General features: G+C 39.3%; 1 protein-coding gene across 2 annotated transcripts in view; it reads right to left on the bottom strand.

The window, feature by feature from the left end:
* Positions 1 to 209: 209 nt before the first annotated feature.
* Positions 210 to 27,416, bottom strand: part of LOC311256836 (mitogen-activated protein kinase kinase kinase kinase 4) — a 69,832-nt gene continuing 42,625 nt past the window's right edge. For both annotated transcript variants that reach the window (XM_084352204.1, XM_084352203.1), the window contains 17 exons: positions 25,623 to 25,757; positions 25,138 to 25,275; positions 23,533 to 23,603; positions 21,750 to 21,829; positions 19,116 to 19,204; positions 18,619 to 18,707; positions 17,846 to 17,930; positions 17,491 to 17,658; positions 16,176 to 16,284; positions 15,837 to 15,992; positions 15,409 to 15,552; positions 15,042 to 15,176; positions 14,779 to 14,879; positions 13,734 to 13,883; positions 7,355 to 7,514; positions 6,677 to 6,816; positions 210 to 6,490 (listed from right to left, as the gene is read on the bottom strand). In XM_084352204.1, coding sequence (XP_084208330.1) covers positions 6,407 to 6,490; positions 6,677 to 6,816; positions 7,355 to 7,514; positions 13,734 to 13,883; positions 14,779 to 14,879; positions 15,042 to 15,176; positions 15,409 to 15,552; positions 15,837 to 15,992; positions 16,176 to 16,284; positions 17,491 to 17,658; positions 17,846 to 17,930; positions 18,619 to 18,707; positions 19,116 to 19,204; positions 21,750 to 21,829; positions 23,533 to 23,603; positions 25,138 to 25,275; positions 25,623 to 25,757 — 2,034 coding nt within the window. In that variant the 3' untranslated portion in view covers positions 210 to 6,406. The remainder of the gene's footprint in view (positions 6,491 to 6,676; positions 6,817 to 7,354; positions 7,515 to 13,733; positions 13,884 to 14,778; positions 14,880 to 15,041; positions 15,177 to 15,408; positions 15,553 to 15,836; positions 15,993 to 16,175; positions 16,285 to 17,490; positions 17,659 to 17,845; positions 17,931 to 18,618; positions 18,708 to 19,115; positions 19,205 to 21,749; positions 21,830 to 23,532; positions 23,604 to 25,137; positions 25,276 to 25,622; positions 25,758 to 27,416) is intronic.

Here is a 27,416-nt window from a genome sequence, read left to right as displayed (position 1 = left end):
GAAATCAAAATAAATAATGTTTTTGTTGAACCAACAATGAGGAGTGAAACATGTTTTGTCACAGTGACCGATGCAGTGTGTTCAACAGACAAAACAGTGTGCGTGTCAAGTCGACTGGATCAAAACTTGGTCATGAGTCCGTTGAAATAAAGCTGTGGGCAGATACAAGAAGTCAGTGCGACTATTTAAAGCAAACAAGAACACACGGCTCAGTTCATCATGTTTATTGTTGTCTCACTGTCTCATTTTTGCCTCATTACATGGAAACACAAGTTAGCGTGTGTTCGTCTCAAAGCAGGAGGGGTACAGTATGATGCATCCAACATAGGTCCAGTGCAAAAAATACAACAAAGGATCAACTTTATATGGTACAGACATGAAATGATTAAAGGGAATATGTATCGTTCAAAATATATATCTATATATAATATGTTGGTCTTTTATTATTAGAACTTCTCTGTAGAATTTACAACTTATAAAACATCTGTCCCGCGTGTGATAATATCAGAAACTCTATACTGACAGCAATTGCATAAATCTTAACCTTTGGGGAACATCAGGCATCAAGTAGATCTCTATCGGTCTACTGGTGCTTTACAATGATGAAAATGATCAGTCTACATGTGCAGTTTGGCACCATTTGTTGACTCTGTTAGCATGTTGAATAGAAATCGTTTAACTCTCAACAAGGCAAACTTAAGATTTTGACATCAACTATTATTGTAGGCTACAGCAAAAAGGAACAGTTCACAAAAATCAATCATTATCTGCTTACCCTCAGGCTGACAGAAAGTCAGGGCAAGTTTTGTAGTCCACAAAACATTTCTGGAGCACCACAGAAAAACAGTGTTGCAACAAAAAATAAAATGGCTCCATAAATGTTTTTTCAAATCCATTTGGGATCTCAGGGCTTCTGGAGACTTGTTACCTTGGACGTCCCATCTCCTTCAGTTGTTCAGGAGAATGCTGCAACTCTGGTTTGCTGTGAAGCTCCAGAAATATTCTTGGCCTACAAAACTTCCTGGACTTTCCATCAGCCTGAGGGTAAGCAGATAGTCGGCTGAATTTTAATTTTTGCCTTAACTTATCCTTTAAACTCTTTAAACTCAATGTGCATTTGTTTTAAAGCAACATACACGTCCCTTAGATTGCCTGACACTTGACTCGAGCCACCAGCTACCTCCTCTAACTCTCCCCTTCCTTCCCTCACAGACTGAATTCCTGCTTTCTGGACACCTGCTCCAAATCTACATCACACCCTCCCACACAAACACACACTTCCTTTATAGCTCATCAACAGACCGCAGACATTTCTCATACAGGCTGGTGCTTAAAGCAAAACTATGTCACTTTGTAAAAGAAATAACTCATTATCCCTCTTGTAAATTAAAAGTTGAACTAAAAAGCAACATAACACACCCTTGATCAATTCAGCCTCACTTGTTCTGGTATGACTGGACCCTAAAGTGGTGAATGTTAGCTAACGTTAGCAGACTTTAGATAGATATTGTTCGGTAACTGACTCTATATCTCTTTTTACCTGTGCTACTGTTATGCTAATATAACAAATCTGAGCTGCTTTGTGTTAGCATTACTCTGCATCGTGCTTCATCTGACCAGTCAGCAGAAAATGGGGATTGGCAAATTCCACGGTCTGTTTTCAAGACTCAAGGTACGTCTAAGTTGGCAAAATAAACTAAATACATTTATGTAATGTAGTAAAGATTTTCTCACTCTAAGACAATCTAATGAAAACTTCGAACTACATTTAAAAAAAACTTTGCCTAAATTGGCTGAAGAGACCTTTAGCTGGGCTGGGGGTGGATGGAGACGACATGGGAGAAAAGAGAGAGCTATAGAGGAAGTAAGACATCAGAAAAGACAGCCGGTCGGATGTAGATGAGTAGAGAGTCGAGCAAAGGAAGTAGAGGGAATGAAAGGCAGCGGTGAGAGAAGTGTTGACAAAGTGAGAGGAAGGAGAAGAGTTGGTGGGTGAGTTGGAGATGTGAGTCACCGCGGGCCTGAAACAGAATCTATCATCTTCTTAACCAGTGGAAGGTGTGGGTGGAAATTCACTGATCTCTCTCTGATTAGTGGTACAGCTACAGTCAAATGTTGAACAGAGGAAGACAAAGTGCAGGAGAAGACGGAGAAGTTTGTTCCTAATAACCCACAGAAATGTTCTCAGTGTCTGCGGACTGCGGATGGCACTAACCCAAATATACTGCTTCAAGTAGGATGAAGATTGATGCAGAAAAAACACGTTAAATGTCAAACATATGACGTGGAAAATGCGCTAAAAAGAAGGACAACTTGTTTCTTCCATGAAATCAAACTGTAATGACATTTTTACAATTTCTGATTTTATTTTGAGAGCATTAAAAGAATAAAATCAATCAAACGGACCAGTCCAAAGGCTGATTAACGAAAGGACTGATTGGTTAAGGAGCGCAGCAAACACAGGCTAACTACTGGACCGCTGTGGTAATTGAGGACTAGTTTTGATCTGGTTTCCTGTCCTGTCTGGACTCCGATGGCCAGGGTCTTGTTCAGGAGCCTGGCCAAACCTGCTGGCTGCTGTGCCGGCCTCGATTTAACAGCTGACCAGACCAGACCAAAGCTGTCTACAAGCTAGCACAGTGCCTGATTCTAAATATGACAAATCCTGCTCCAAGAAATTAAATTCACATGTATACAGTAGGCCCACGTCTGACTGCATTTATGTCAAGGTTTTGAAATAAAAATATGTATTTTTTGAGTGCTACAAATCCTTCTCAATCAAACTTTATTGCAGTTTATGTCAGCTGTACATTGGAATAAATGTATTTCCAGTGCAGAAAATATGTTACATTTTTTAAAACAGTATGTAAAATGTATTTGGGTCATACTTTCATCTTATTTGGAAACTGTACACAGCTAAACAACGGTGTACAAAGAAAAAAAGTGACACATTTTGGTGCTGATAGCTAAGCCTCTCTGCTATCCAAAGCGCAAGCTAGCTAGCAATGTGTTTTTTTTTCTTCGTTTTGCCAAATTTACATGTTAAAATACGGTGTGCACAGTATGTATGTGAAATAGAGTTGTGCCATACTTTTATCTTATTTTGAAACTGTACACAGCTAAAAAACAGTGCACAAAGCGAGAAAGTACGTTTTGGTGCAGCTAGCCAAGCCTCTCTACTACCTCAGCTGTAAGCTAGCTAGCAATGTTTCTTTTTGCCAATTTACATCTTAAAATACAAAATGTATGTATACATGAAACATAGTCGGGTCATATTTTTTATCTGTTGTTGAAACTGTAAAGAGAAAAAGTGACACATTTTGGTGCAGCTAGCCAAGCCTCTCTACTACCTTAGCCATAAGTTAGCTAGCAATGTTCACTGCAAACTATATCACAAAGCTAGCTCACTTGGTTCTGAAATATTTTCCCGTGTTTGCTAGCAAGTCTATGTCAGTTATCCTGTTAGTTTACAATCCTGTATTTCCATGCACTGTAGCCACGTCAACTAGCTATCTGGTCCGGTGTCTCAGGGAAAATTATCCCACTGAAACAAATACTATAAGAAATTTGGTAACAACTTAGCAATAAGACAATTTTCCAGTTTAAAATATTTTCACAGAACCAGCTGCATTATTTCCATATTATACGTCCATAAAAAAATCTAAAAGTCAAAGAATCACTGAGTATAAAACATTTGGCGCAAATTTCGATAGCCTGAACATTCAAGAGTAAATATAATATAGAGGATAACACAAAACATAACCAAGTTAGCAGTTTGAGCTGATGAAATAAAAAACAACTGGTGTAATGAAAATGGATCAGAAATAAGACAAATTGCAAATTCACATTTGAAGGTAAAAACCAATTATTTCTTCACTTTTACCAAACCTAACACTGTCTAAAGCATACATACATGTAAGATATTAAATATATGAACACTAGCAACATTAAATTGCATATATTTTGTTTGTTTTGCGATTTACCAAGACAGATCATAACTGGGAGACTTGTGCCTCCATGTGTCTAATGTGTTGGTCTAGTTGGCCTCGTTTATATAGAATATAATAATATACCTGGAATTTTAAAAATATGGATGATTTTTATCATCTTCTCAAAAGAAAAAGTTGTGATTTGTGAATTATTTTACACAGTCAGATTCAAAGAAGCCAACATATCAAAGCCTTTATCTTTGGTTTCTTGCTTTGAAGCTAATTGTGTAAATGACAACAATATTAAGGAAACAGAACAAATACTGTACAACAGGGCATCTTCACTTCTTTCAGCCCAGCTCACTGCATCTCGACAGGTCCAGGCTCAATAATAAAAAAAAAAATCTCAATGTGACCCATTAAAACAGATGTGCATCCCATGTTGGGTAGTGTAAGAAATACTGATCAGTTCTAACTTCAACACTGACTACAGGATGGCTTTAAATGTTTCCACTTCGAAGCAAAAAGTCATTTCAAAGTTGGACAAGTTACAGAGAACATGTACAAGGTGGCCGTTGTGCAAAGCGCCCGACTTATACATGTTAGTAGAAAGTCAACCACAAAACAGAGTTCACATGAGATGTGATTTGATCTCAAACACTTCAACCAGGTCTGTAAACCTGAACAGGAGCCTTCAAGTTCACTGTCAGTAGCTCGTGCTCATGTTTAAAAACACTGGAAACAACATGTAGGAACTCTGTTCTGTTCTGGCATTTCACATTCATTCTGTACACAAACATCAAGATGGCTTGTCAATTATAAAATATTTAGAAAACAGTGCATCTTAAAAGACTATATACATCCTAAGCTGTACAAAATAGATGCAGGAAAGCATTCCTAGCCTGTTGCTATGGAGATGTTTTGTATCAATACTGTACTACTTTTCCTGTAAATTACAACTGCAAGTTCGATGGTGTTACGTTCCTTATTATGGAATAATACGACTTAAATTACATGGTCCAGATCTGTGGTGCAGTGATTGCTCAAACTAGGACCTCAGAGGACTGGTAGGGTTCTCAAACCTACTCAACTCACTTAATGCAACATGTGGAGCGCAGTAACTATCCTGAGAGCTCAGTTCTGCTTAATTGGCGACTGAAATCAGTTTACGCCGAGGCAGATTTGACTGCAAAAGTTAACCTAAAATACTAAAGTTAATGTCTTCAAGGCAGTATTTTGATACTGATAACTGACTGAATCTACGATGTGGAGGGTGTTACACTGACTTGCTGTCATCCTACAAAACTGTCAAGGAAAAACGTTTTCTTCATTAATATAACATCTGATATAATGCTGTCTAGTAATGCTATATGGAAATCCAACAAAATAAAACTACAGTAACTGACTAATCTGCTTGGGCCCTGATATCCATCAGTAGCAGTGAAGAAGAAAACTAAACGGCACTATTCCTTCATAAATAACACTGCTGAGGTATTGGAGACAGACAACACAGATGGTTTGTGGATCTGGAAGGTGATTAAAGAAAATCATAAGGAATAAATTGTACAGAATAGTGGCAAAATGTGGAATGACAAAGTATTTATCCTACCCAACCCAGTCTTTGAAATGCCCAGATGATGTCCACGGAGCGGAGGAGCTTCTTGTAGAAGAAAGCATTACTCCCCTGGTCTGTACTCTGAGGATACTTATCAAGGTGGAAATGAAGCAGTTGATCCACACTCCAAGCATTGCTTAAGTAAATATAAATGTATAACTCATATGCAGATAATTAGCTGAGTAACTGATGGAACAGGGTCCTTTACAGAGAGAAAAGAAGGGAGAAGTGGTCCAGGACAAACTGAATAGACCGCTGTGGTCTCCAGTGATCACGGATTAGAGGAGGAACAGGATGCTGAGGCCGGATGTTGATGGATTATCTGGCGTTCATTAGGAATCCCCATCTATCAGTTTTCCTTCCAGGTAGATTTAGATAGAACAGGACACAAAAAGAGTCTTGATATCTGTCACACTGGTGCGGTGATTTTCAGGCTGAATCCTACTGGGAACCACTCCAGTTAACTTTGAGAAAAAGCTCTGTGTGCTTGTCACAATACAGATGCTGACGCTGCTAGTTGTGCCTTGTCAACACTTCCACGGACGGTGAGGTGGCAGCTAACTAAAGCTCGATATTTTTGTGTCGCAGCAGCTGAAGGAGGGATGATTCAGGCATCAGTACTCTAAGGAAGCAGGCAAAGGATTCAAGCGTTTTGGCTGCAGCCGCAGTTATGACCAATCAACTGTGAATCCATGTGCATTTACACAGAAACAGGACGAAACAGAGTGATGAATCCAGGAACAACTAGTCTATCTTTGTATGGTGTCCAGTATCCATGGCGATGAACGTCGGTCAGCACAGAAATAAAAAGTTATCACCGGGCAAACACCACCAGTTGATCCAGGAGGAACAGGTCCAGTCGTTACCAGTTGAACAGCGAGTTCTGTCCGAGAGTCATGAAGTAAATCTGACTGCTGCCTCCTGACTGCACTGAGGCAAAGAAGACCTGCAACAAGAGGGACGCAGGTTTAGTTTATAAAATATTCATCAATTCAGCTGACTTTGAGGTTAGACTGTTGGACACAAAGCAGTAATGCAGTTTTTGGCAGTTTTATAATAAACTATTATTCCTTTCAGCTGATTTAGATTCACTATCAAAAACTGATAGTAGCCACAAACGTTGATCTCCTACCTTGTCATTCCTTTCACACAGGAACTTGAGTTTCTGCGCTTTTTTGTGCATGAAAACTCCCTCCAGGTTCCCCGTGTTGGCCGACCTCAGCTCTATGGCCTTCTCTCCCCAACCCATCACCTGGTTAGACTGAAGGTAGGCTGGAGAGAAAGAGCGAGAGATGCAGGCACATGGACATGAGGAGACAGAAAAGTAAAGATGGTTATCTACTGCAGGAAAGGGACGAACAGAGTGTGTTTATCTGAGTTTAATATATTCCATCCTGTACTTGTGCTACAATAATGACAACTGGACCCAACACGCACGCATGCACGCAAACACACACACACACACACACACACACACACACACACACTTCTTATTTTTAGCCCACCCTGTCCCAAATCTGTCTTCACAGAATCTGGTTCAGGGTAAGTTCTCGGTGCTCAGGACAGCTGCTGATCTACAATCAGTAAGTCACAGACCAAGCCACCATAATGACTCTCAGCAGTAAGTTACATGTTTGATCCAATTGTTGAAAAGATTTTAAATGTATCATTGTTGAATAGGCAACTCCACATCCACTGTGTATCTGGTGTTAATGTATAAAACACATTTTAATGCTTTGGTGTGTGTGTTGTCATTTCATGTGTATTCAGCAACATGTGTGGCCCTCGTGTGTGCATGACTGAAACTTACCGACCGATGCCGGCATCTCCCCCCACTGCAGCACCGTGTCCTTGGTGATGCGGCCGTAGGTGTCAATGTAGACGCCCTCGTCTTCATAACAAACCAGCACCTCTGTTCCAGCGCTGTTTGGCAGAATGATGATAGCATGGGGATGAATGGAGCCCTGGATCTGTGAAACAAACACAAAGCACACTTTGTTTGGACTATAAATGAAACAAACTTTGAGATGCAACAGCTTCCTGCCAACTGTCAGTTGACTTTATGATATTCAGACGTTATCTAACAATGTCTTTTAGTCCCAGATTCAAAGAACAGCATTAATTTATTTGATCACCAACATTACAACCAATCAAAGTTAAGAAAGTGGAAAGAGGGAATGTTACAAAAGGCAAATGTCAGGAGAAAATACTTCAGAGAGGTACAGGTGGGACTTTCTGAGTAAGTAACAAGAGTGAAATGTGTAAAATCTGTAACTAACTGACTGGCTTGATTTCAATGTGAATATCGGTGGCATTGTGCAGCAAATACTAAGCAACAAGTATTTAGCTTGAAAGCACTTCTGCAACACTCATCGAACAGATATCTCATTCAGCAATCTGAATTGAAATTTCTCTAATAAGTTTGGAGACATTTAGCAAAGCACTCAGGAATATTTTGCTAACCATTTGATAAATATTTGTCTCACTAGGGGAGGGACAAAAAATCAATATCGATATATCGTATCACTTTCTCTGGCGATATGATTATCAATACACTGGCAGCAAATAATGATATTTCTGTTAAAACATTCCTAACTTCTAAACTTCATAACTCCTTGCTTTCTGGCAGCTCAGCCTTTTCCAGTTCATGACTACGTTGAAATGATGACATACATGGACTTGGACAAGTGTTTGTGATAAAGAGCACTAAGCTAAGACTCTATGCAATTTTTTGTACATTGCTTGATCTCAGTTTGGTGAAATTCTGTGCAACTGACACCACAATGCAGTGAATAAATACATCATCCCTACACTTTGACTTTTTACGGGTATTTTGTAGTCTTCAGTTACACAGATAATGTGATGTATCGTTAGATAATTGTCTTGTATCGGGTATCACAGAATTGCTGTATCATGGGACTATTGTTATGGTGGGAAACATATTGTGAATTGTATCTTCTTTTGAGTTAAGACACATTTACTTTACCACGTCAGAAAAATTTATCAGACCAGTTAAAAAACATTTTCCTCACCAGTTCAAAGAATTTCCTTTAACCAGTTTAAAAACATGTTTCCAAGCAGTTCAAAAACATTTATCTAACCAGTTCAAAAGCATTCCTCTAACCAGTTCAAAGACATTCATCTAACCAGGTCAACAACATTTATCTAACCAGTTCAAAGACATTTATCTACCCAGTTCAAAAAGACTGATCTACCCAGTTCAAAAACATTTATCTAACCAGTTCAAAACATTCCTCTAACCAGTTCAAGACATGTATCTAACCAGTTCAAATACATTTATCTAACCAGTTCAAAAACATTTATCTAACCAGTTAAAAGACATTCATCTAACCAGTTTAAAGACATTTATCTAACCAGTTCAAGACATTTACCTAACCTGTTCAAAGACATTTATCTACTCAGTTCAAAAACATTCCTCTAACCAGTTCAAGCATTTATCCAACCAGTTCAAAAACATTTATCTAACCAGTTCAAACACATTTATCTACCCAGTTCAAGACATTTATCTAACCAGTTCAAACACATTTATCTACCCAGTTCAAACACGTTTATTGAACCAGAGACATTTCTCTAGTCAGTTCAGTAACACATCAGACACATTCATCTGACAACAGCTAAGATCTAAACAGGGAATCCCTTCAGAAACAAAGCTCCTCCTGGAGAAAAGACATAAAAGTGAGGCAGTGTTTTTTTTCCTGTTACATAAAATGGTTATTTGTAGTTTATGTTTCATACATTACCAGAGGTTGAGCCACCACAATCCTGAGCATCAGAACAGGCATCCACAGACGCAACGCAATCTTAATCCTCTGCCTTGGAATCAGCATTGTTACATACTACGCAGGCAACAATGAAAAAAGAGTGTGTGTGTGTGTGTGTGTGTGTGTTTCTCTAAGTGGGTGAGCGTGTGTAGGCTTGTGATTTTGAATAAATGAATTGCTTTTAACAGTGATGTGATAGAAATCAGTGGTTTAAGTGAATGTGTTTACTGTAGATTCAGGTGTGTGTGTATGTGTGTGTGTCTAATTGAAGGTGGGTCCGAGTATGGATATACAGCTACAAAGAAAACCTACCGAGTGTGAAGTGTCCTCAAGAGCACTCAAAGAGAGTGAACTATGATGATGTCTAAGTGTAAGTGAGTGGGGTTTAGAAGTGCTCTGAAGCTGTGTGTGCGTGTGTGTGCGTAAGAAAGAGTGGTGAAAGCCTGACTGTAAATGTAAGAGAGAAAAGGAAAAAAGGAAACGAGGCTGGAGAGCTGAAATGATATCGCAGCAGCAGCAGTAGCAGCAGTAGCAGTAGCAGTATAAGGCACCGGTGTAGTAGGCAGCTATGTGCAAACTTGCTTAATATACCGGAGGAGGACTGACTAAAAAAACCCACTCCCAACAGGAGCAAGAACAGGTCAGGACACACAGAGTTAATGATCGCGAGAGAAGGAGGACAGGAAAGATGTATTTTTAGAGCTTATTTCTCCTTTCGTATCTTCGTTGGTCTACCTCTCCAGCTCCAACTCCCCCATGCATATAGAAAGTAGCACACAGTTAGGGTGGTTGTGGCAGTGTGTTTGTGTGTGTGTGTATGTAAATGAGTGAGAGAGAGGTGTGAGAACATGAATGAGAGACAGAGGGCAATAAATCTAGAAAGAAATTTTCTTCATCCAATTAATTTTATGGAATAAACCAAAAAGAAAGCTATTTCAAAAAGAGAGATATTGACATATCACAATTAGTCCTTAAACACTGAGATGATCATAGTCTTCTACATTACCTCCAAACTTCAATCTTGCAATATATAAACTATCTAGTCACACAAGTCAACAGGTTGACCTCTGTGTCTTGACCACCAGCTAAAATGAGACACTGGCCTCATTGCCACAGTATCACAAAAATGATTGAAAGATGAGGAAACGCTTTTATAAATAATCAAACCATAGAAAGCAGAGGAACCTTGCTTCCTGCTCCAGCCACCCACTCAACACCATATACAGTATATGCACAGTAGGTGAACGAATCTGGCATACTGTATATGAACAAACAAGCGTATGACTTCAGAGATGCTGCTTACACTTTCTACTGGATAAGAAAACAGGCTAAAGCTAAATGTCTCAGATCTTAAGTTGAAATACTTAGTTGTACTTACTCCGTAGTTCTTGTTCAAAACATATTTAATACAATGTGTCAAAATCTGAATGTGAATATGATTCACCGGAGGCTGAGATTTACATGCCCACATACAAATGCAGAAAATGACCTGCTCTGTCTCTAATTGTACCAGCAGTGGGCGATTTGTTCACATTTAAGCACATAAATTCATTTGCACAGAGCCTTTGGAGTCATTATAACTCAAGGAGGTTTGCATCTTATAAATAATTTTCACAAATTTTACCAACACATAGCTTCACTGTGGAATTTCTTTCAGCCACCCTCATGCTCAAGAACTTCCTAATTATTTCTGAGACTTAACTAGCAATGGACAAAATGTACAAAAGTGGGCAGCAGTACATCATTCTATTGTATAAGCAGCTCTGGTATTAAGCTTATTGGTAAATTACTGTATGTCTCTGTCATAGATACTGATTGATGGACAACATCTATTCACAGAGAAAGATTCTCAAATACAGCACCCTTACAGCCTGAAAATTAACAAGACTTAGGGACAGGAGTGCTTTTAGCATTCAGATGTTAGCTTACTAACATATTCATCTAACTATAAAGCAAGGAATCTCTATCAGTCTGTCAGTTATTCGCATATCTCTAGAGCCGCTCATCCGATCTACTTCACACTTCATACCAAGGAAGTGTAGTGTTGAATTTGGTGCAATTTATACACGCAGATGCATTCAAAATTATTCAATCGCTCTGCACTGCTCTGTGCAGCAGTGGAGGTGTGGCTTCATGGCTCTGCAGACTAAAGCTGGGCTCACAGGTGATCCCTCTATCATGATCTCATGGGGAAGGAGACTTAAACAAAATGGAGATTAACTTGGTGCAACAGCTTGCTGTAGTAACGCGCAATGTCATTAGTTTTGAAGATATTTAGTCAGAAGCCAATTAGAGAAACTACAAATTTAAACTGATTGGCAAATTTCATGGCAATCCCAACAACTGTTCAATTATTTCAGTCTGAACCTGAGTAGTGGACTGACTGAGCGACTGACATTGCCATCCCAGCCATGTTTGTATTGTTGTTAAGAATATCAACTAACAAACAAACTAGGTCATGTCTATATGTTATTGTTTAGTTTGTTATGTTTTACATGGTTGCCTATTTAAAACCATTAGGGAGTTAAGAACATGTCACTCTCTGGATCAAGTATTTTCCAAAATCCCACATCCAATTAAATCTACTGTAGATTGGAAGGCACACAAAAGTGTCTTTTGACCCAGGCTTCACTTGATCAATTTCTATAATTTTAACCCATAAAAGAGAGAATGTCTGAATAGAAATGTGAGCATGAGTCACATTCTGCTGGGAGCTCTACCTGCCCACGGACTGAACAGAGAGAGAGAGTGAAAGAGCACTGATAGTTTGATAAAAGATAAAAATGAGGAGAAAATGAGCAAATGAACAATGCCACACTGGATGACAGAGTGGGAGGAGGAAAAGAGGATGAAAGAGGAAGAGAACAGTGTTTGACAGCTATAGACTGAGTGGGAGGAGAGTGGAGGCAGGTGGGGAGAGGAAAACGGTAGAAATACAAGAGAGCAATGACTGACACCTGCAGACTGTGAGTGGGATAAGGAGGAGGAGGAGAAGTGCATCCTGAGAGATTGAGAGGACTGAGGTGATGTGGTTGAATAGAGAGATAACAGCAGATGGATAAAATGACAAAGTAAATGTCAGGTATAATAGAGAGCTTCAACTACAGTGAGAATAATATCTATATCAGAGATCTCTTTACTCCAAGATCTTTAAATATTTAATACTTTCCAAAGTATTTTCAGTAAAATGACACTTCCTATATAGGCTTTTTATATACTTACAATAAAAATCTCATCCTTTTTATCTTTACATATATCAAGGAGTTTAAAATGATATCAAATGCAATTATTTTAAAGTATAAAGAGGATGCCATGTCCACTGCCCTCCACTCAGTCTTCATACATCTTGGGAATAAGAACAACAGCCACAACAGAATGCTGTTTGTTGACTTCAGCTTAGCATTTAATACAATCTCACCCATGAAGCTGACTAAAAACTTGAGTACAACACTCTGCAATTAGATATTGGACTTCCTCTCAAGCAGACCCCAGACAGTATGGTTTGACAGTCACACCTCTTCTATGTTAGTGCTCAACCCCGGAGCCCCCCAGGGCTGTGTGCTCAGCCCCCTCCTGTTCATATTGTACACCCACGACTGCACTTCCAGCCATTAAGAGAACTCTATAGTGAAGTATGCAGATGACACCAGTTCAGACAGATTAGATTTTGGTCTAATGGTTTTGGGCCAATCAAAACTGTTTATCTAATATGGGTTGGTTTGACTATATACGGTTTGTGGTTTGATGAGATGTTCTGTGAGCCAGTGGGGTTTGAGCACAAGTAGGTGGATTCTGTTGTATGAAGGACACTTGGGGTCAGTACTTTCACTTATTTCACCTTAGCAGTCCACCAAAATCTGTTTCTGGACAAAATTGAGACAAGCAATAAGCATAAAAAAAGGACTGAGAAAAATATGAAATATTATCAAAATACCAAAACACACTGAAGGGGGGTTTAAAGGTAAGTTCCGACTTATGAAGGCAAGGGCACTACTTCACTGCCGATGTTCTGATTTAATGAGTGACCGGGCTGACTGGTGTCTTTGGGCTGAATGTGTCTGTTAGCATTACATCACGTTTCACTACTCTGATTGATTGTATGTCTATCCAATTGCTTCCAGAGGCATATTGGCAGAGCAAAGAAGCCCTTACATTAGTGGATATATTGATCCATACTGATGACTATACAATAGATTTTACTGTAAGAGGACTTCTTTTCTGACACCTGTTTCAAGAAAAAAAAACATTTTTAACATGAGAAACATTTTACCAGACTAATCCTATTGGTGAAGTTTCCCCAAGATATCGTTAGTCCTTCCTTTTCTGTCTTGAAAGGGACTTTTCAGACAGGCAAGCATAGAAACAAGCAAACGCATCAAGCATGAAGAATACGAAGTAGACTCTTACATGTGTAGGCAGGTAGAGGTCGTAGGGTGTTCCAGAGTCGACATCAATGGCATGGAACCCAGACAAGGAGCCGTAGATGACCTTTAACCTCTGACCTTCTTCAACCGTCAGGTCAACAGACATTGGCTTTTGAGGCAGAGACCTGAATGACTGAGGAGACACAAAGACAAACATGCAAATCTCAATCATCACCTTTAATGACACATTTTAAAAATAAACCATGACACCAGTCATTTAACTGGAACTGCTCCATTAATAATTAATCAGCAAATGACTTTGACAAGTTGAAGAGCATAAAAAATTGGCATCCTAATATAGTCATGCTATTATTTCCATGAGGTAGTATATTATTGGCCTTTTCTGAGGAGAAAGGGTTAAACTACGTAGTGTGGAAGAAAAGTAGCTCAGGCCACAAAGGACAGAAAGAAATGGGACACAGCTCTTTTGAGGATCTGTGTGTTGACTCTCACAGCCTGGATGTGTCATGTCTGTGTGTCTGGCTGTGAAAGTGACCCTATTAGATTTTTTTTTTTAGATGCAAACATGACAAGGAAAGAAAAGACAATGGAGGGCAGTATTGATAACCTGTGGTTTAAGTGCTTCAGAGATCGCAATTAAGGATGATGTTGAGGAAATTAGAATAGGAGCTGCACAGGTTGAATTTTGTACCTAACTTCACAAGCTTGAGATTCATTATTATCTTCTGTATGGTGTTGTTAGACACCTCAGACTCTGTTAGGTCTTTCTTTCTTTCTTTCTTTCTTTCTTTCATTGCTGTAAATTGGCATGCTTAACACAGCATGTTAGCTTTGCAATCCATTGAGTATTTCAGATATTCACTAGTGACCACAATGTTGAGTGGACAGACCGACGAATCCACAGGCTGATCGACGTTGCCATCCCTTGAGCCATGCAGCTAATGTGGCTAAAAAAAGATCATAGCATAACTTAAACGGGAGTATTTACAGTTTATGCTGCCAATGACCTCCTAGCTCTATTTATCCACATGGTTGACACAGAAGTTTTTTATTGAAATGTTACCAACCTTGAAGGCCATGAATTTGTGGTATGGTTTTGGGGCCCAGGCATAAACCTCCACCGCATTCTTCAAAGCAATCACTAAGAACTTGATCTTCTCGTAACGCACTGAGGAAACAAGGTGGACAGAGAGACAATAAGAACCTGATCACTCTGACTCTGGACATGTAGCTCTCAGAGACCCCTATTAAAACAATACTTGTGGTTTTAAATTTTGTATAGTTTGTACACTGCATAGTTGTATTATTCAATGGGTTTTGCTGTACTTACCAACTTTATAGTGCACACAACCCTCCAGGTCACCTACTGAAGTCCAACCCTGTCTCTTCTCCACCTCTGGGTCGTTGTGTAGGATTTTATTCCTTAACCAGGACAGGTAGTAGAGTCGGAGCTTGTTCTTTTTACCTACAGACACAGTTCACCCAGTTACATACAAGTGTAAGATATTTGGAGATGTGAGCATGGCTGGAGGCCACGTTACACTCTGTTTAGTCTGTTTCTGTCTGCTTCACTGTACGGGTCAAGTCAAATATAGTAACTGTGTGAATCAGCCAACTGGATGTTCTTGGTGTTTCCACAGCTACACTCATCCATGTGTCTGTGTTTTGTTCTGTACTTGAAGCTACAGTACAGGTACCTGATATAGTGATCAGGACATTGAGTCCCTCCAACACATCCATCTGCTGAAACCTTCGCCTGCTGATGAGAGAGTAGACCTTTCCTTGACCACTTCGATCCAGCAGCCACAGGCCGTTCTCTGTCCCCACCAACAGATTCACACCTACAGAACAAAACAGGCACAAAGCTTAAACCTCACAACCGACAAGATCTGTATTATATCCATCCCATCCATCCGTCTGTAAAACATCAGTAAAGCTGTATATTTGTGTTAATTTCAGAATAAACAATATATGGAGTGTGCACACTGTCATAAAAAGGACATTGTCCACTGATCTGCTTCTGGCCTGGATGTAGAAGTGAATAAAGTTTGTTTGCTTAGCAAAAGCAAACACTCATCCAGTTGTATACTTTAAGTAAAAAAATAAGCAATATAAAACTACTAACCCCACAGTCCAGCACAGAGAACCTCGGTGTTGAATTTCTTCTTGTATTTGCGGATTTCTGGAGTGTCGCTCTGTGGTCGAATGTTGGTTGGGTTCACATTCACCACCGAGCCCTTCCTGTGGTTCTCTCTCTTGATCTGATCACACTTACTGCCCGCTACAGGGAAACAAAAAGACAATGTTAAGACACTGGGTGGTTCAATGACTGACAGTAAACTGTGTTCTCTCATCTCTACTGCTTTATTAATTGACTTTACTATGTGATGTTTAAGAACACATGCAGAACTGAATGATAATGTACTACATGTGTATATGAGTGTTTGTGTGTAAATGTACTCACTAGGGCTCTGTGGTGGTGATGATATGGGGATCAATCTTGGATCGATGAAGGACAGGAAGGAGGAAGAGGAAGATGTGGAGGTGTTTTTGCCAATAGGACTGCTGACAGCCTGAAGGTGAGCAACAACAAAAGAACATTATTCCACACCTTTTTTATCGGTTGGTTTTGGCTCTGGTGGGTTTTGGGTGCATACATTCTAATCACAGCTTTATAGATCAGTGACATCAACTCTGCAACCTCTCAACATCACCAACAACTCTATAATCCATTTATGTTAAATGAGGATGGATACTACTACAGTTCCATTCGACAGTTCATGTCACCACTGATACCTTTGCACCTAAACTGTGCCACCATCTCCCTCTGGTGGACAAATGCAACTAATGCAGCTAGAAGAACTTACTTATTACTTCAAGAATATTCTCTATTCTATTTATAGCATTCAGCTCACTATTATCACAAGTCTTGATAATGTCAAGACAAAATTCTTTACCTGATAACATTCTTGAAAATGTCTGTAAAATGATCCTAAAACAAGTCCAGCCCAAAGCTGTTGTTGAACCATTTAGAATGCAGACCTGGTTTTGGACTCTTTTGAAAGTTAGAAGATGTCAGAAGCTGTGTTAGTGCTTCTGACATTAACCTAGGAGTTTGAACATACTTTGTTATCTATTCCTAAATTGTTGAATGAAAAAATAAGCCTGAAGATGACCTGTACCTGCCCCTATTAGCTGGAAAACACAATGGGTCCACATCATATAGTCTTACATGGTTCAAGATCAAATTAGATTAGATGAAATATGCAGGCGCCTGTCACAAAAATACAATTTTATCATTATGTTTTTTTATTTCCTCATTTACATTAACTTTATATGTATAAAATATTCAAAAACAAGTTATTTAGTGGATAAACAGCCTATTCAAAGAGCAAAATGATATCTTGCTAGATCTGAAATCTCATTGGCTACATGATGCATCAATCAACTGGAAGCTTTAAGTGAGAGTAAGTAAGAGTGGATCTATTGTCTACACAATCACTTATTGGCTGTTGTAGGCCAAAGGGATGGGCACAGAAGATCTGATCAAGTCACATTAGCTGCCAATCAATTATCTGCAATCTCAGGATCTCGATGATATCCAACCATGGAACTTTTTTAATTGTGTTGACTAGATCATTTCTGTCTGTATGAAGTGAATGATAATTGGGAAGAAAACGAAAATTATATAAATCATAAATAGGAATCATCATGGTTGTGCGAGTGTTCCTGCGAGTCTGTCTGTCTCTCTGGCAGCACATTCCTCCAAATAAACTCACATGTAGTTCCTGGTGTGCGGGGGATCGAGGGCTTGTGGGTGACTGCGAGTAGCTGAGTTCATGTGATCGCTGCTGCTGACCAAGTGCATTGTGGGTAGGACTTGAGGAGGAGGTTTTCTGCAGAAGGTCTGGAAGCAGGTAGGTATCATCTGAACCTATCCGAGAAATCTGCAGAACACGCAAAGAGACCGAGCACCAAGTATGAGTAGAACGGAGTATATGTAAAGTTTATTATCCGACCACCTACGATGCATGAGTACAGATATTGCACCCTTTTGATGTTAAACATGAAAATGCAGAGGGGAGTTTAGAGGTGTGTGTGTGTGTGTGTTTTGTGTGTATGTGTGCAAGGTACCTGGTTAAGATTGCGGTGAGGCTGCAGTATGATGCCATCAGGTATTCCTCTGTAGTATTTCCCCTTTCCATTAGACAGGCCAGACCTTGAAGCACAGAGACAGTTCAAGATTTCAGACCAGAGTCCGACTGCAGGTTCTGCATTTATTAGCTAGAAACCAGATCAATACATCCTCAAGATCAATGGTGATGAAAACGAGGCTGATCATGTTCCTGGGATCAAAAGAGGGATTAGTGAAGATATAATCTATGTAAAAAATAATGACCAATGTAATCTATTTACCCTCACCATTAGCATTGTATCACAGTAATAATACAATTCACTTCCATGCCTCATAGGTGGGAATTTAATATTACAATTACAAATCTAACTGGTTCCAGCTTGATTTTCAAGGTTTAGATGGTCTAATAAATCTTAAATGAAGCCATGAGATTTTAATCCTTTTTATTAACATGTGCAGTGTGTCCATCAAAGTTTTTTGAGTTGAACTTTTCTTGCCTTGGTGGTCAGCAGAGACGTTTCCACATCCAGACTTTCTCTCAGTAGGTGCAGCAGAATTCTCAGTAAGCAAAGCGCTTTTTAAATAGAAATCTTCTCTGATTCTTAACATTGGTTTCACAACTTGTGCGTCACATCTTGCAACAGTTCATGTTGTTTGGAAACACTGATAGTATGAGGCAATTCGTTGTGCCTGCCATTCTGAGATTCAGTTTGTTTTTATTAAAAGGAACAACTGGGTGAAATGCACCGTGTACTGATGATGAAGATTTCACCTGTTTCTCTCTTCATCATCACTGCTGCCGACCTCGTCGCTGGAAGAGGAGTATTCTGTGGCCTTGTTGAGCCGACCCGATCTTACGCCCTTCATGATGGAGGTGAGGAGTGATTTGAGTCAATGTGATGAGATGAGTCATAAAATCAAAGGAAGAGTGGAGGGAGAAGAAAGAATACAATAGACTTTTGTTTAATGTGGCACAGATGAAGAAGATTACACAAAAATACTTCTACAGCACATCTAAAGAAGAGGGACTTCCTGGAGATAATCTGAGCTGATTTCACATGAAATGTAGATGGGGAATTTTGGTGACATTTTGATAATACTAGCCCTCACTGTTATCATGATCAATAAAACTCAACTGAATCTTAAAGATAATGTTTGTGTAATTTCTGCTCACAAATGTCAGGCCTGTATATGTACATTGTTATGTGGCAGGACAGCAGACTTTGGTCACTGCTGTGAAAATGTCAAGAAAAGGGACTCTTTATTTACTTGTGTGTGTCCACTGGTTAAGTTTTCTTGTGTCCTCCTGTGCTGCTGCAGACGCTGCTGTAGAAGAGGACTCTCCAGCTTGAAGAAACCTACAATACACACAAAGACAGATACACAGACACAGACACAGACACACACACACACACACACACACACACACACACACACACACACACGTTTACTTACATTAGCAGCAGTTATGCCGTGTGAAACAGTAGCAGGGTGGTGATAAGCAAACCACTGAACCCCTCACAGATTAATATTAGTGATGAGAGGTCCAATTACTGCTGACAAATGAGGCTATAGTCAAAAAATGGCAGTTGTTGTTGGCCTTTAGATGGGATCTAATGTTGTGCATCACTGGACTAGATAGATTTACAGCCATAAACTGTAATTTTGGAGCGTAAGAAGCACTCTGTCCAAAGTAAAACTTGAAATTGCTATTCATTAAAAGTGCAGTATGTAAGAATTCAAATCGAAAACAAAAGTTGACTGAAATTATCAACAGAATGTGAAGAAGTAACAGGTTTGATGTTGAGGTATTGTGTTGCAGAGATATCTACTAAAGTCAGCAGGCTAACCAGCTAGCCTTGTCCCATCCCAGCCCAAATGTTCTGGTGTTCTCGGCTAACGACAGCAATAGTTAGCAGCAGTTACCTTTATTCTGGTGACATATGCTGACCTTTATTTATTTTTAGTATGAATTCAACAGAAGCAAAAACTCTGTCAAATTGGTGCAAATTTCTTTGACAATTTTTGGCAGTGCAACAACTTCTAACTGCAATATTGATATTTTATCACCTTATACAGTCAATCTGGCATACAGTTGCCTATGCAGCTGTGTGTGTGTGTACACTTTACACTCTTTTAGCTGTTCTTTGCTCTTCTACCAAGTTCTGAGAAAAATATCTGGTTCTTTAGCTGCTAAATGCTCCACAAAGTTCACCAGCAAGTCGCTAGCTTTAGGAGCTAAAGGTCTCATATAAAACCCCTGATCCTTTGTTGGATATTGGTTAAAGCAGTTTTAATGTTAAAACTAATAATTTTTAAGTTGTTCTAAATCTTTTTAGCATGTATAACTTAAATTCAATAGTTTACTTGGTAATTCTGAGGTAATCAATTTCCTGACTTTTTAGAGTAAAGTTAACTTTTGAAATTTACAGTGTACAATGCTGGCTTCAAGATCTTGCTACTGCTCCATTTGAGCAAATAGCAAAAAAAATGTGGTTTAATGGCACAAAACAGGAAATGGCCGCTGCTTTTCCAACACATATCAAAATCTTATGACAATGGCAGACTGTGAGAAGCTGAAAAAAATCATTTAAAGGAAGCAACACCTTCTCTAGTTACACACATCAAAGGAAACGCATCTTAATTTAGAATACAATAGCTCCACCAGTGCTATTTGTTCTAGAGATGCACAATGTTGGCCCGATATTGGGGAATTTATATTATCGGAAAAATTATAGCCCATAAATATCGACGATAAAACAAAGCCAAATGGCTTTCATAGACTTAACAAGCACGGCATCTACGCACTGTAATACAGTAGGTGACCGAGTGCAACAAATCTTATCACAGCTACAGAATATTAAATCATCCATCTTAGTCTTTCTTACTCCCAGGTGTGCATAAACTACAGGTTAGGAATATCTTTTTAAAATACAAAAAAGTGAATTTAATCGGTAATGAAAACCATGTAATGATCAGCTGAAAAAAATACACATTGTAAATCCCTAATTTGTCATTGTTTTTTATGCTATTAAAACAAGCTGTAGATCTATCTGTACATTACATATATCACTGTTACAAATATATATAGTATTGTTCAAAGAGGAAAACGGCTCTTTCTCAGTTTCATCGTGAGCAGATAAAAGCTATTCACCACAGTAAAGCTGTATGAGCCTCTCGGAGAATCTCTGATCTGTGGCTCAAAACAAAAAAGGTCGAGGCCAGCAGCCAAACTGAGTGGGAGGCATCAAAAGTTGTTTCCTCTCAACTAGACACCAAGGGAAACTTTGAAATACTAAACAGAATCTCCCCTCGTCTTCCTCTCTTCTTTCCATCTCTCTGTTGTGTGATTGCTGCCGTGCACAGACGACACACAGAGCACGGCTTTGAAACGGATTTCTTTCTCTCTAGACACGCAAGTGGAGAGGACAAGCTTTGAACGCATTACTATGTGTTGTGCACTGTCGCTGCTTTTTAGCTGTATGTTGCCTCCGTGGTGGGCTGTGGTGGAGGGTGTTGTTTAGGACGTGGGGTGGATGATCATGTGCATCTGAGTTGAGAAACCAGTGACTTAACGGTTGTGTGGAAAAGTTCACACACAAGACCTCACACACGCACACAAATACACAGCATCAGTTCTCACCAGGGCTACACTGTGTGAAAACAAAATCTGAACTGAAACAAAACTGTAGCAGATGACAACAGTAGTCACTTGGGTCAAAAACGAAATACCATACACAGAACTGATCATCACAAAAACAACATTTACATACAGAGTACATACTTACAAATAAGTGTCTACTCCTACCCAGTTCATCTCTATGTGCTTTTCAGGGGTAACTTCTATGTCTGAAACAGCATGTGACTAAGCCTGGTGAGGGGCTGTGTTAAGGTATCACATACCTGGGTGGTTGCTGCTGGTTGGGGGGACTCCATGAGACACAGACCGTCCACCCTTATCTGCTACAGACACTGGACTGCCACTAGATGGAGAAAGAGACACACAAAAAGAGCGACACAGATGGAGAGGGGATTTTTGATCAACATTATGCACTTCTATAAGTTCTAATCTAGAGTATATCCTTCACGCTGCCGCTGCAACGACCCAATTTCCTCACCATTAGTTTATCTAATCGAAAATAATCATCCAAGCTAAACTAATCTGATCTACCCGTGACCGATTGTTCTCTAATAGTGTACGCCAGTGAGCTGAATTCTGGTGTGATTTCAACCCTCACAGTAAATAAGGTTCATTCTAGCTGGATGGATATCTCTTCCCATAGCATGGATACAACACACACATTCTATTTAAGACTAATGTTATTCAGGCTTCTCTTGATTCTTATTTAAAGACAGACAGATGCATTGTATCTCTGCTGCTAAGCAATGTCCACATATTTGCTGCTTAATGCAACCATCTCAGTTGATACAAAACAAGCTTGTGGGTTCTCATAAAGTCAATAAACGTTGGCAGAAAATAAATGAATAGATAGCTAGAAACAAAACTAAAGTATTCAAAGAAGTATTAATTATTTTTTGTTCCACTTGGGGTCCTTTTAACAACCTCCAAACACAATATTGACATTTAATCACCATCTTAACACGTGGAGATACATGCTGCTGATAATAGCTGCCTTCTTCTGCTGGAAACAAGGCTGTGAAACCAAAACAATACCCTGAAAGATGCTAAAATGGTCTGTAGAGCTGAATTTGACTACAGCTTGACTTTCACATTACACATACGGAGTTATTTCATCGGCTGTAGCGATGTTAATAAATAATGATGTATTGATTAACTGCTGTTAAGTATTGAACGGATTAAAAATGTACCAATAACCACTGAGCAGAAATACATCTCAAAGTATCTTGTTACAAATTACAAATACTTGCTTATCAAATATATACAAATAAAGGTGGGAGCTCCACAATTAAAATTAAGTCATGATTTTGTGTTATTTAGTTTATCATTTAAGAAACTTGGTGTTTACATTGTCAGTTCTTTTAACTCCTAACGTGGTCTACATAGATCAAGTCAGTGGTTAAAACAGTTTTCTAATGGAAAAACCTACATAATACCTATCTAGCATGTTTAATATATTATTAATGATTAACCATTAATCAATTGTTAAGGCAGCCAATTATCAATTAAAGAAATTGCCTAGAATTTGCATCACATATCTGCTGTCAATGTAAGATTTTGTGCAGCTTTAAAGGTGCACTATGTAGTCTAGGGAAGACATTTTAATCAGAAGAGAAAGTTCCTCAGTGACTGATTTTTTTTACGTGTAAATAAACTAAATAAACAAACTCTTTGTTTTCATGACTGAATGAAATGAATAAACAAACTGACCTTAAAGGACAACACAATTTCATACTGTTTGCTTTTGTTTATATTTGGCGGACCCTGCCACCTTTCTAGCTTCAAACAGTGTTCTGTGGACCTTATTTTCCTCTGAGAACAGCTTGTTTATTCAGTTATGGCAAAAACATGTTTTATTATTAGCTCATTAGTATTGTAAATATTAAAATCCTGAGATTAAATCTCTTCTCCAAAACAAAAAAGTGCCCCTTTAAGGAAAAAATATGTAACTCCTCAAATTCATGACATACAGTGACAACCTTTATAAACGACATGTATCTATGTGTTGTTTGCATGTTAAGTATGCACAGTGTAGTAGTGTTCTACCTTGAAGCGGCCCTCTTGTGTCCCATCACCAGCTCTCGACAGTAGAATTTTGAGGTGGTGCGTTCTGGGACCTGGAATTTACACAATAAAGAAGGAAGCAGGTGAGTCAATTTAACAGACTTGATAGAAACCAAAGGTTGGTGAATACGCAAAGATGGCAGTCTCCTAGTGGTCCTGATTGCTTGTTTCACTTTTCATAAGCTTGAGAAGGCTCTTTATAAGGATCTGAAGTCTAGCCAAGCAGGGTTTCAGCTAATTATAGGAAGGTTTCTGCGGTTATGAAACCTTTATGTACAACAACTTCTGCAGCGCCTGTAAGGGTGTAGAGCAGAGTGCAATAAAATCTTTAATAACCCACCGGGAGATATTTATTACTGAGAATCCAATGAGACCATTTGGCTTTGCTGTTTCTTAACATTTCAGTATTGCTCCTTTAAACTCCCCATAGCTGTGTCCAAATTGTACATATGATGTGGAAACATTATCTGAGTCAGGGATATTTCCTAACCCCTTTGAACGATGACAGGAACAGCATTGGGAAATCACTACTAGAACAATCTGTGTTGAAAAGCAGTGTCTTTCAAACTGGATTTGTCAACACTTCATTCTTCTCAAACTCTCAGTCTCACCACCCAGCTGGTGACTTTTCGACCTCTCATCTCCTGGGTCACATGGCCCAGTTACAGAGAGGAAGACACACCCAGAAGAGCAGGAAGTGAGCTGTGGGAATACCTATCATCCTTCTGACAAGTTGCCCACATCCCGCATCTGGCTGCTCACAGACACCCACACATGCAGCACTTGGTGTCTGTTGTTTCCTGTCTACTGCTGCGGCACAAACATGAAATGAACATTAGAGCTTCTGGAGAAAAACCTCAACTTGAGCAAGTAATCAAATGACTGGCTTTGCTACAGCAGATTACTGTCACACACGGTGTTAACACCAAAAAAGAACATTTTAAAGTCACTCCAGTGTTTTATAAAGCAGGTCCCGTCACTGCGCTGCAGTCACAGGAGAGAGTAGTGAGTTATTAACTGCTCTACTGACTCCATATGGCCTCCTGTTAGCTCAACAACATCACAATGCAAACAGACAGCTTTATTGGGCTCCCCTCCTCTCTCTGTAGTAGTTATTAGTTGTTCTATTAACTCCATATGGTGTTCTGTTAGTAAATACACCTAAAAGCATATTCTGTTAGTAAAACACCTTGTGGGGGAGCAGTGAAAGTTGAAAGAGAGAGTGAAGGGTGTGTTTTTGAGTGTGTTTATCACAAAGATGGTTTTAGTTTGGGGAACTTCACGACAAGCCTCGAGGTAAAGCACTCTCTCTCTCCTGCACCAAATCACAAACGAACACCCGCAGTGTGCCAACCTCATGCTGTTTGCATCACTTCCTTAGCTTGGTATGACCAGAAAACAGCACACACAAACACACCACGCCATCTCATGTGATATAGGCTACATCCTGCGCACGGCACGACAGCAACAACAACTTCCTCTTTCGGGGGCAGACAGGAAAACAAACAAAAAACAAGTTCAATTTTTCTCTCATTTTGGTAAGTAGTCTAAGCTGCTGGCATGCAACTGAACCTGGCTCTTGCTTACTTTTGGTGGTGCCTCGAGGCCGTCCCAGAAGACATCATCAGTTGGGGTCAGGGGGCTAAACGGAGACAAGGGGGAGATGGCCATATCTGACATAGAGCTGCTGTGAGGGGCGTCTCGACTGGAGCGCAGATTGGCATTCTGGAAAAATAAAGGGATCACACATTGTGATTTGTGACTATGAATTTGATTAATTCATAAACACTTTTATCTACATGACCAAAATTACTCCAAGAAAGGATTACTGCAACATTTACCACAGGAAAGATTAAACTATTATATTTTTGAGGTGTAATTGTAGAAATGTAAGTGTGCCCAAAAAAAGGATTATGTAAAAACAAAACAAAACAAAACCAAAACAAAACATGGGAAATAAAAAATAGAGCAGACTAGGTAAAAATACAAAATTACGAATATGAAAATACAAGAAAAATACAATACATTCTTCGAAACAGTAAACATGTGTGATGTGATATCATTGTGTATACCTGGCTGAGGTGAGCTCTCTGCATGGCTGGAGTACAAGGACTGGAGCTACTCCCAGAGCCCAGCCTAGAGTGCACCTGGCTGGGCAGACCAGCAGCCAGAAGCAGCCTGGCCAGGTTTGATTCTTGGAAGTCCATCTAAAACATGAGACACACGTAAGACTGTGTGTTTGTGTGTGTGTGTGTGTGTGTATCTGGAATGACAAGATTGACTCAGTCCGCCGTTTAACCAGGCCGTTTCACTGAGATTGAAGTTTCTTTCTCCACACATACAGTGCAACAGAGCAAACAGAGAGGAGACCAATAAATCTTCTTTGAGGAGGACAGCCATGCTGTGATGATGGTTAGTATGTACTGCAAAAAGCTGAGTAAAAAGTTTGCATTCATGCATGAGTAGATGTTATGACTTGATCTCAGCTCTCAAATTATTTAGGAAGGCTCCAAAAGTCTCTTCAGTCAGTTAGCAGTGCCCATTAGAGGCATCAGCTTCACAATGACTTCAAGTGACTTCAAGTCCAAAAGGATTATGAGAAGATTAATACAATGCTCACATGTTTATGAGATTTTCTTCATGTTAACATTTATATTATTGTTAAAAAAAGAAGTAATTGTTATTTTAGCTCATATGTGAAATAAAATAAAATCAATTCTGGTGATTGTGAAAGATGATGAATAACAAACAAACTGATCAAAAAAAATAGACTGATTCTAATAGAAATTGACTTTCAGAAAAAAAGCTTACCCTTTTAAAATTGTTTCATTTTCCATTTAACCTATTACATTTTTTCTGTGGAAGTTCTGTGTTGTGTTGAAAGCCGGTCACTAGTTAGAGGACTCCATTTCTAAACTAACGTTAGCTACTGTTGCTCTCTGCCGGCAGAGGCACTGAGATGAGGCACCCAAGATCATGCATGTAGCCAAATCCTTTGGACTGTCCTTCACAAAGAAAATCACAGTCCAGCAGCATTAAACAACTTAAACAAATCCTCCAGAGGCTTGTATCGACAACAGAGAGATGGGGAAGGTCTCATAAATTGCTACAAATTGTGACACAGAACCCCTTTTACATCCCAAATAGCAGATACTGATAACACAAGCTAACTTTACAGACATATCTTATATAAGCTTTCCTCTGGTTTGCTACATTATATATCCATGCATATATAATGTTGACATGCAATGAATGATGTCCGAATCATGACGAGGTGTGCATGCAGTTGCAATGACTGATGTGATGCAGCCATGACAAATCAACTTTGGAGGCCTACTATTGGCTGATTCAGAGCTTGAGGGAGGGCATTGTGGGTAGACATGATTGCAGTCCATGAACACTTCTCTGGACTCACTGTAGTCAGCACTTCACACATCAAAACTATGTCTGAAGTTACTTCATACAAAGCTTTTCAGTCTGACTTTTTACTACTAAACCAAAGTTTAGCAGTGTTGTTCAGATCATTTCTGAGAACTTTTGGTGTATCGTGGATTTGTCATAGCTCAGCATAATGAATAATGGTTTCATGCAATTTTGATACTGATCAACTGAAAGCTAGAAGAGAGGCTACGGGGGATACGATAATAAACTTTTTCAAACTCATGACCAGCCTTTCAACTCTCAGCTGTTTGAAAATACTGTCTTATTATAAATATGCACCTCTGTCCTGTTTCCTGTTCAAGTTCCTCGTGTGGTTCAGCTACTATGCTAAGAATAGAGCGAATCAACCACATGTCAGTTGGTTGCATTTCTTGGTTTTCTACCTAACTTCTATCTAACATTTGACTTCTTTTCTCCAGACCTTT

This window comes from Pagrus pagrus (genome assembly GCF_965226575.1).
Source record: "Pagrus pagrus genome assembly, chromosome: 5".
NCBI classification, from domain to species: Eukaryota; Metazoa; Chordata; class Actinopteri; order Spariformes; family Sparidae; genus Pagrus; species Pagrus pagrus.
The sequence above is the reverse complement of the archived record's forward strand: the minus strand, read 5'-3'. Positions and strand labels throughout refer to the sequence as shown.